The 11,012-nt window shown below is 31.3% G+C and overlaps 1 protein-coding gene across 1 annotated transcript; it reads left to right on the top strand.

The window, feature by feature from the left end:
- Positions 1 to 6: 6 nt before the first annotated feature.
- LOC113392621 (GRIP and coiled-coil domain-containing protein 2) lies at positions 7 to 10,317 on the top strand. Its single transcript, XM_026629128.2, has 15 exons — positions 7 to 172; positions 256 to 370; positions 443 to 886; positions 1,289 to 2,980; positions 3,446 to 3,542; positions 3,615 to 3,904; positions 4,049 to 4,239; positions 4,323 to 4,739; positions 4,815 to 4,942; positions 5,018 to 5,183; positions 5,396 to 5,632; positions 6,039 to 6,235; positions 6,544 to 6,697; positions 6,917 to 7,025; positions 10,053 to 10,317. Exons 1-15 carry the CDS (start codon positions 152 to 154, stop codon positions 10,112 to 10,114), a joined length of 4,320 nt encoding a protein of 1,439 aa, XP_026484913.2. The 5' UTR covers positions 7 to 151; the 3' UTR covers positions 10,115 to 10,317.
- Positions 10,318 to 11,012: the final 695 nt, after the last annotated feature.

Genomic DNA, 11,012 nt, shown 5'->3' with positions numbered 1-11,012 from the left:
ATGATTACGCATTTTACAGAATTTGCAATTTAATCATCAAAATAATGTCTATATACTGTTAAAAATAATATTATATATCCTTTAAGTTCAAAGAGAAGTTAACTGTTTTACGTTAAGTGTTCAAAATGCAATAAATATTTTTTTATTTATTATGGATAATTCTGAAGTGAAGGTAAGTGAAGGAATATATTGATATTGTAATAAAATGAATACGTCAAATTCCCAATATATAATATTTATTATTTTCGCTCACAGAACCAAAGTAGTGGTGCCAAGAAAAGTCCATTTGATGATCTCAGCAGAGACGAACTAATAGCAAAATGTAAGGGCCTACTTGTCATAGCGCAAAAAGCAAAACATGCTAAAGCAGGTAAATAAATGTGAATGTTGTGCTATAAAAGCAACCTTTAATATAGAGCTTAAACAATATTTTTGTTTCTAGAATTACAAAATGAAATTGTTCAATATAAAACTCAGCTTGAAAATAGTGAAAAAGAGAGAAAAACTAAAGAAGATAATCTACAAACATTACAAGAACTTGTTGATTCCTTGACGGAACAAAAATTGACATTTATTACTGATATTGATGCAGCACAGAGTAAATTAAGAGGTCTGACCACCAAATGTGATCAATATGAGGAGGAATTAAACAAACAGAAAGATGATTTGATTTTTAAAGAACAAAACCTTGCTGTTGCTTCACAAAAACTATCAGATCTCGATAGTGAGGTAATTTCACTTAAAAGGCAAAATAAAAGACTCTTGGATGAAAATGAACAACTTATTACCCAGCTCACAGAATTAGAAGCAAGAACTGAAGAATTCAATCAAATTGGCCTTCAGCAAAGGGATCAACTACAAATTTTAGAGGATAAAGTTCAACAAGGTAAATTAATTTAAGATATATTGCTAATGCATTTTCCAAAAATATATTTAGCCATATATTACTGGTTAGAGAATCTGCTAAAAAGTGTAGTACTAGAATTATGCTTTAGTTTAGTAAAATGACTGATCTATAATAACTAATAGTTTCAGAAGTTTGAAACTTGAGGGAAAATATTTTAATTAGAATGAATAATTTATATTCTCATATAAAGATGAATTCCAAAATATAAATTGATCACTTATAGTTTATAATATATAAACATGTATACAAATTTAGAATATTATTTATATCTCAGGATATAATATATATCTTTAGGCAAGTATTTCAAAATGATATATAAAAATATCATGCAAATATTATTTATTTATTTTTTTGTGACTAGAGTCAATTAAAATGTTTCAGATGATACTTATCAAACAAAAATTGAAGAACTGAATCACAAAATTCAACAATTGGAAAAAAAATTAAAAGAACCTACTCATGTAACAAATGAGAAAGAGATTCAAGACCTAGAAACCAAAATAGGTGAATTAACAAATTTATATGAAGCTGAAAAAACTAAAAAAGAAAAAGCAAACATTAAATTAAGGAGTTATAAAGATAAAATTCTTAAATGTGCTAATTGTATCAATCAATTAAAGAATTCCAGATTTATTTTAACAAAAACTGTAAAAGAATATTCAGAAAATATACCCAAGTGGCAAAATGAAATCATTAAAGCCTCTAAAGTGCTTGAAAATCAAATGACTGAATTGAATAATGAAAATGTTATTTTGAAAGATAAACTTCAACATAAAGAAAGAGAATTAGAGGATGTATCTGCATCTCACAGTATTCTGACTGACCAAACAAATCAATTAAAAGTTGAAATAAATACATTACAAATGAAGTTATTAGATATTGAACAACAATTATCACAATCAAATAATTCTAATGTTGAATTGAAAGTTATGATTGATGACTTAAAGTCTAAAGATGTGGGTGAAAAATTAAATCAACAAATGAATGAAAATAACTTACTTAAAGAAGAACTGAACAACTTACATTTACAAATAAACTCTGTTACTAATGAATCAAAACAACTCGAACTTAATATTGAAAAATTAACGAAAGAAAATTCAAAATTAAATGAACTATTAGAAATGAATAAAATTTTTGAAGAAGCTCAGCAAAAAACTGCTCTACAATTGAAAGCTTTAGAATCCGAAAAAGACATTTTAGTTAAAGAAAAACAAAATGCAAAAGATACTGTTATAGATTTGGGACACCAAAAAAAAATTTTAAAGGATCAAATCACTAAAATGAAAAACGAAATTCAGGATTTAAAAAGACTTACAGAAAGTCAGACAACTGAAATTAAAAAAATTAATGACACATATAAACTAGAAAAAGATCCTATCGTAAATCAGCTCAAAAATGAAACAATTGCTTCAAAGGATAAGTATGACAATTTAAAGAAAGAATATGATAATTTACTTGATTTAAATGGGCTACTGCAAGAAGAAGTTGAAACATTAAAACTCTCTCTGGAACAACCAAAAGATGATGCAGAAAATTTATCAGACTTAAATGTATCATTACAAGCAGATATTGTTAAGTTAGAGACAAAACTTTCTGCATACAAACAAGAAAATGCTTCACTTTTGCTCGAAGTTAAAGAAACACGTAGTAAAGTAAAAGAGTTTGATAATCTTGTAGCAGAATATGAAGATGCAAAGTCTAAATTAGTTGGTTATAAAACAGAAAATGCAGAATTGCTCCATGAAATGAAAGAAATAAATCAAGTTCTCAAAGAGAGAGGAGAAGCTATATCAAAACTTCAAAAAGCTGTATCAGAAATGGAGAGGCTCATAGAAACTTTAGAGAAAGATAAAGATATTATTAAGGAAGAAAGAGACAGTTTACTGAAAAAAAATGAAAAATTGGAGGGTGATTTGAAAAATGCAAAAGAAAATAGTTCCAAGAATAATGAGGCTACAGAGACAATAATAAGTGAAATGAAAGATAATGCATTAAAATCTGTAGCGGAAAAAGATGCTATTATTTTAGCATTAAAAGAAGATTTAGAGAAATTAAAGCAACAAGCTTCCAGTTGTAAGTTACTCATTATCTTTATATTTTCACCAGTTACAAATTTTAAAGAAATTAAAATTATCATCATTAATATACAATTGTCATTAAACCTATTAATTTATATAATCTTTGTATAGTAATCACATCACATTTGGTGTTCATCAAATATTCTACTGCCAAACTCAGTATTGTTGTGTTCCGGTTTGAAGGATAAGAGAGCCAGTGTAATTACAGGCACAAGGGACATAACATCTTACTTCCCAAGATTGCTGTTGCATTGGCGATATAAGTAATAGTTAATATTTCGTAAAGCACCAATATCTATGTGTGGTGGTGACCATGCCATTGCCTCCAAAAAATACACCAAAAATGATATTCAGGATTCTTATATTTCATGTTCGTGTCAAATTCATGTCATCATAATTTATCATGTTAAAATTTGTTAAATATTCCATAAAGCTTACTATTAATGTCACTTTATACTAGCTGTCGAACTACCAAATGAAGATATGTCTACATCAACTATTTCAAGAGCAGAAGATCATACGCGTATGAGAGAATTAGATGACTCATTCGAAGATAAGTAAGTTATAGTTTATTTGTTTTTTAATTTTATTTAAAAAATAAATGGCATAAATTGTCATATTCATTATAGGTACACGAAGTTGAGAATGTTTGCTTTAAAACTTAAAAAGAAACTGAATGAAACAACATCACAACTACAATCATCTGAACAGGAGAAAACGAAATTGAAAAAGTTGATATCTGATAATAATTTAGATAGTGAACAATGTCAGAAGGACGAAGATATAGTTGATGGTCCTAAAATTAGCGAAGATGAGTCGCAAAAATCTAATAATATTGACTTGGAAGCTAAAGTGAAGAATTTAACTGCAGATTTAGAGGCATCTGGCAAAATAATTGTGAAATTGAAGGAATTAGAAGGTATACTATTAAATCGTTGTTTTTTATCAATCGTTTGAAATCTTTGTTTATTTACTTTAAAATTATAATGATGAAAATCTTAAACACTTTAGTTTAGTTACATCTAAAATATAATTAACATAATTTTTTTTTTGTATGGTTAAGCTGAATTATTGATGAAGAGTCAACAATTATCTTCTGAAACTGAGGCTCACAAAATTACAAAAGGTCAGCTAGAAAAAGCTATAAAGGATGTGAAGAAGAAGAATGTCCTAAGTCTCGAGATGGAAGACTATGAAAGATCGATGAAAGAACTTACTACTAAAATGGAGGAAAATAAGAAAAAAATAATACAAGTAACGAAAGATATTTAAGTAATCGTCACATCGTTCATATCGTTTTTTTTTTAGAAATAATAAACATATATTCATAATTTCAGATGGAATCGACGATTGATATGCAGGAAGGAACAATAACAGCAATGAAAACTCAGATAAAATTATTAGAAGAACAGATAAAATCAGAAGAAACGCAAAGTAGGCTTCTGAAAGAAGAGTTACAGCAAGCAATTGAAGACAGTAAAGAAAAAGATAATGTAGTGAACCAAAAGAAAGATATCATAACAAAACTAATGCAAGATCTAGAGGATGAAAAAAGAAAAAATGAGGAAGCAGACTTAGAAATGACATCCTTATTAAGCGAAAAAGAAAAAATAATTATGAACTTTGGCGACGAAAAGGCAGAGATGAATAATAAAGTGAAAAAATTAGAATTAAAATGTGCAGAATTTAATGAAAAGTTAAGGATAACAAACATAGAACTAGCAGATTTGAAAACGGAATATACTAGTTATAAGGTATGACTTGTATTTATGACTTTGAGTTGTTAGTTATTATCTATTCTTATCAATCGAAACTTTATGCTACATCAGGTGAGGGCTCAAGCAGTTTTACGGCAAAATCAAACAGTCGACAAAAGTCAAGAGGAGCAGTTAAAAGAAGATGCCGCTGCTCTGAAAATTCAAGTCGAAACGCTAACTCAGAGGCTCACGTCAATGGAGTAAGTTTTCACTAAATGCCTTAGAAAGTTTTATTGCGCACGTTCTTTGTTATTGAATATTCTTTACGTTCACAGGGAACAACTGTCGGAAGTGACGACGGAGGCGGAGAGCGGCCGCAAGCGGCTGGCGGACGCGAGTGCGGAGACGGCGCGCGCGCAGCAGCGCACGGCGCGCCTGCAGGCCGACCTCGCGCGCCTCTCGCACCAACTAGATGCGGAGAGGTCGCAGCACAAGATTCAGGTAATTAGTAGCTAATTTTATATATTTGCAAGGTAGATCCGATTACTCCCGTAATTTTATAAAAACAGATAAATGTTTTCTAATGGTAATCATTTCATTGACTTCTTAATACCTGTAACAAAAACTTTGAGTACTGTTTACCTGAAGGTGAAAGCAGTATTTAAATATTCAAGCTTTAACACATAAGTCATTTTCTTAACTGTTTTGTTTAGATTTCTACATTAACACAATGTTACAAGTCACAAATTAGTGAGCTTGAAGCAAAATTGCAAAGGGAGACCGATACTTTAAAGAAACAGCTTACGCATTTACAAGATGTCATGAAGGCCGGGAAAGCTGATGAAGAAAATAATCGTGCTAAATACTTAATCCCCGTGATCCCCAAAGAGGAGGGAAGTGACAGTGAACTTGACATCAACGTATCTCTCATACCTAGAGAGGAAGGAGAGGTAAATATTCAAATTAACTGTAACAATTATTGCTTAAACAATGATATATATATTGAAATAAAATAAGACAGTCAATAGTTGAACTAGAAGTAAGGTTGAGGAAAGTAATTTAAATTTTACATAAGTCATGAGAAGGTAGAATCTATCCCAATTTGACACTTAAAGTTTTCTTTTTTATTAAGAGACTAAGGAAAATTTTGTAAGCATATTTATATGATAAAATGGTTTTTTTTTTGTCAATTTAATATAATTAGTAATTTAATATAAAAAACAATAATACCTACAAGGTTGCATTAACTCCAAGTAACATTTAACGCGGGTGATCAGTACGAGCAAAGCAATTTGTATAAAATAAATTGTATGATAAATGTAAGGTTTTATCCAATTTTATTTTTCTTAATTTTAGGGCTCTGAAGCTGCGCCATCTCCTCCGTTGTCGAAGTCATTCCTTACAAGTGGAAACAGAAGGTCACCCGTGCCTTTAGAGAGACTTCTAGAAGAAGGCGTGCCTGACAATGACTCCCTCGATACCTCATCTCTCTCTCTCACTTCTGAACAAGAAATAACAGAGCTAAGGAGGAAGGTTCAAGCGCAACAGCAAAGGTATGGCGAATATTTTAGTAATGTATTTCCGGATGTGGTGATTTTCTGATTTACGCAGTTTTACACTCCTGTGGCTCAGAAACCACGTAAAGACGTCGGTCCTGTGCCTGAACTTGCCTGCCGAGGCGTTATGACAGAGCGGCAATGGAGAGCACCCGTGTTTGCACGGATATTTATGCACTACAATAGTACCTGCGCAGTTGACTAGTCTGTCGAGAATGTATTCGGCCATTATTTTGAACGTGTCACTAGAAGCGTTCAGTGTTATGGCTGCGTATAAATATAATCGAAATGCGTTTCGCCACCAGAGTGAAGCACGTGACGGTGCTGCTGTCGGAGTCGGAGCGCGAGTGCGCGCGCCTGGGCCAGCTCAGCGAGCTGCTGAAGGGCGAGCTGCGCCGCGTGCGCGCGTCCGCCGGCAACGCGCACAACACCGAGTACGTGAAGAACGTGACGCTCAAGGTGCGGCTCCTTATGAACATTTTTGTATTTCAAAATTAAAAAACCGAAATTGATTAAAGTTTGATTTTTATATTTCTATAGAATGAAAATCTTTGACAATCTATTGTTGTATGGTATCATGGTTTTTGAGTGAGAGTATTTTGATTGATTTTGTCCGAAACTGCCGTTTCCGTTTCATTTCAGGTTACTAATCGTTTTAAATACTTTGCTTTTTAATAGTTTCTGACGCTGCCACCGGGAGATGAACGCAGTCGATTAGTTCCAGTTCTGCAAAAGATTCTAACTCTGTCTTCAGACGAGACGCATAAAGTACAAGCAATCGCTAAAGGTGAAGCTATTTTACACTTTTTTTAAATATAATTATTTATAATATCTTATTGTTCTTTTCGTAAGTAATTTATGTTCTTGGGGTGACTTATACTTTACTTTCCTTACTTTTTAATCTATTCAAGTTCATCGTATAATTTTAGCACTCGCAAATTTGACTTATGTCTTCCTCGTTTTATCACATCTGCAGAAAATACTTAATTTCACCATATTGTGTTATAATAAACATTGCAAATAAAATAAGTCTAGAAACTGACTGCTCTTTAGGGCTGAATTTGGTACCTCTGATGTGGCCTATATAGGTTATATCTATGTAAGATTGCCGACCTCCTATACCCTGTAAAGCAATAAAAAATATAGGGCGATTACTCCTAAATCTAAAAACCTCAACAATTTTCGGAGAAAATTATTACTTATTGTGTCCGGTTATTATACCATCGGACATTAGCATATTTGTGGGTGAAATTATGTAGGTACTAATCACATTTTTAAAGTCTAGTTTAAGATTTGATCAGGGGAAAGCGGATGCATTTTGGGGGCCCCAAGACTGGAGGCCCGGGGTGAGCCCCCTTCCGCCCCCCCTGTTAGTCCCCCACTGCAAAACAAAAGCGTTCTATTTTATATTCTATAGAATACAGACAATATATCATCAACTTTATACGTTATATCTAAAACATACAGACGTACAGGTTGACGACATACGAAATGTTTTGACGCCGTCTTGTCGTATATGCAGTTTGCTTACGCTAAGACTTATATTTAAAACATTTTTGTATTCTTTTGTAAATACTTCTTCGTAATATTGGCTAACCGGTACTATAGAACTTCCTATGACTACCTAATCAATAAGAATGAAGTACCTATTTACCCCCCTACAAGAAATAGAGATTCGTATCTAGTAGAATATTGTATTATATTTTTAATAGCTTAACCAGGAATGTTTAAGCTATTAAAAATATAGTTGTTAATGGAAATTAATTCTTAAATAATTAATTCACTGTGAATGGAATAATAACAGACACAGACCGTCAAGTTTCACAGCATAGCTAGGTAATGCTCACATTACATTCACATTAGCAGCCTGTAAATTTCCCACTGCTGGGCAAAGGCGTCCTCCCCTTTTGAGAATAAAGTTTAAAGCATATTCCACCACGCTGCTCCAATGCGAGTTGGTGGAATACACATGTGGCAGAATTTCGTTGAAATTAGACACATGCAGGTTTCCTCACGATGTTTTCCTTCACCGCCGAACACTAGATGAATTATAAACACAAATTAAGCACATGAAAATTCAGTTGTGCCTGCCTGGGTTTGAACCCGAAATCATCAGTTAAGATGCATGCGTTCTATCCACTGGGCCATCTCGGCTCTTTAATGCTCGCCTCTTACCAAATCTTAAAATTATTTTTTAAGCAATTGTTTCCGCATTTTTTTTTAAATCCATACTAATATTATAAATGCGAAAGTAACTGTCTGTCTGTCTCGCTTTCACGCCAAAACTACTCGACCGATTTATATGAAATTTGGTACACAAATAGTCTAGAGCCTACTTTTTATTTGGAAAAAAGTACTGTAAAGGGTTGAAAATGGGGATGAAAGGTTGTAAGTTGTTGTAAGTATTGTCATTTTTAGAACTAGAAGCATAAAACTTATATTTTAGGGTGTACACTTATAAACTAACTAAATAAAATTTTGGAAATTCTACCCCTAAAGGGGTGAAATAGGGGTTGCACGTTTGTATGGAAGTCCGTAATTTTTAAGTTACAAACATGAAACTTTATATTTGGGATACTGATTAAAAAGGAGTAGATACTTATTTAAGTGTTTCTGCATATTCCATCCCTACGGGGGTGAAATAGGGGTTGAAAGTTTGTATAGAAGTCCGTCATTTTTAAAGATAGTAACATTTATTTTTGGAATACTGATTAAAAATGAGTAGATACGTATTTGAGTGTTTCTAGATATTCTCTCCTGGTACTGGTTCAGATACCCCTAAGGGGTTTAATAGGGGTGGACATTTCTTATTTTAATTATTATTTATATAATTCAATATAAGGTTAGTCTGGAAGTCCGTCATTTTGGAAGTTCATGTTAATTAATTTTGGGCTACCGATTAAAAATGAGTAGATACGCATTTAAGGGTTTCTGGATATTCTACCCTAAAGCCTGAAATACACACCAATGTGGTATACAAAGAGGTCTTACATAAACGTAATATTTTAAGTTAATTTGTAAATATATTCATATTCAACGCGAGCAAAGCCGCGGGTAACAGCTAGTTAATTATAATTATTTTCGTTAATTAATTTATTTAAGCGTTAACGACTCGAAAATTTTGATTTCTAAACTAGAGCATTTAGAATACCGCGATACTTAATTTAAAAACAAGTTAACATATAGGCGGTTACAATAGCAGGAGAAGTAAAGAAAAATAAACAACTTTTCTTTCTAATTGACATGACATATTGGATGTGAAAATTGGTCGAGGTTTTAAACAATTTATGGTATCCATTATGAATTCTTGATAAAATAGCGGTTTGAATATCGGTGACTTTTGTTTGAAATCATTCTTCTTGGTAACAAAGATCGACAGAGATCAAATATCATTTAAAAGTTGAAATTTCTATATGGAAAAGTCTGTTATTGTAGCTTTATTTAAATTAGGATATTAGGACTTTGTTAAAGTATGATAATTTTTCATGCTTTATATGTACATCACGCTACAATCATAAATACCGTTATATTATTATCTATCTCGCGAGATTGCAAACAGTTTTAGCCAGATTAATTTTATTTTATTCGGAGAATAAAAAAATGGCTCTTTCGTATTAAAAAAGGGTTCTTTTTTATTAAAATTAGTATAATTATTAAAGTCTCGACCTGAATTTGTGCGTTTTTAAGGTTTCAGATGGTACCCGACTTTAGTTAATTTATTGTTATAAATTTTCAGAGTAGTTCACAGCGGTTACAAATTAACACATTACAATAAGTATATATATACATATATAAAATAATTTCTTTGTTTCAGGTCATGATCCGAATCCGGGTAAAGGATGGGGCAGCTACCTGCCATGGCCAGGAGGAAAATAAAATATTTTTCTGTAAATTCAAGTTTTAAGAAATGTCTGTGATTAAAACTATATAATGATAACATTTTGATATCAGTCCTTTGTGACATTTCAATGAAACGTTGTTAATAAACCAACAGTTCAGCATGTATTCATATTGATCCATTTAAAAAATACTTAATAAGTTAGTAAAAAGGGGTCTTCATTTACTTAAAACTTTTATACCCTCATCTATTGTTAAAATATTAATATAAATTATAATATGCAAATTTAATTATTTTTCAACAAGTAATAGGTTAAACTTTTTATAGATAAATGCGATTTTGATTTTTTTTTAAGCATGAAATTCAATACATTGAATTTAAAATTGTATATACGTGTATTGATGTTAATTCACTACAGTATTAAATTTAAAACATTTATAACATTCCATCGCATTTGTTTATAAATAATTTTATTTTATTGTTTTGTTAGTTAAAATATTTTTTATTAAGATTTTCAAATATTAAGCATGCATATAAAACATTTTCGAAATAAGCTTTTATTTATTGTCATCTACACCAAAAGTATAAGCAAAATATCAGATCAATTTATATTTGACACTAATATACTAACAGGTTAATAAAATCTTGTAAAAATATGTTGAACTCATAACTGTAGTTATACAATAAATGCTCTTTGTAAGCATAGAAGGAAAATGACATCCTACATCGCGTCACAGTTTTAATGTTTTATGACCGAAAAACAAAAAAATTAAAACGCCAGCCAATAGTCGGTCTTGAACAATATGAAAACAATAAAGGTATGGCAATTGTTAGGAGATTATTGTATGAGAAATCATAACTTTTATTGTACTTACTATTAATAATGAAATATGTTTGGACGTAGTCATTATAATTGTAGTCTACATAACGCCGACC

Source organism: Vanessa tameamea, chromosome 5 (assembly GCF_037043105.1).
Source record: "Vanessa tameamea isolate UH-Manoa-2023 chromosome 5, ilVanTame1 primary haplotype, whole genome shotgun sequence".
Classification (NCBI taxonomy): domain Eukaryota; kingdom Metazoa; phylum Arthropoda; class Insecta; order Lepidoptera; family Nymphalidae; genus Vanessa; species Vanessa tameamea.
Note: the sequence above shows the minus strand (reverse complement) of the source record. Positions and strands in the feature narration are given on the sequence as shown.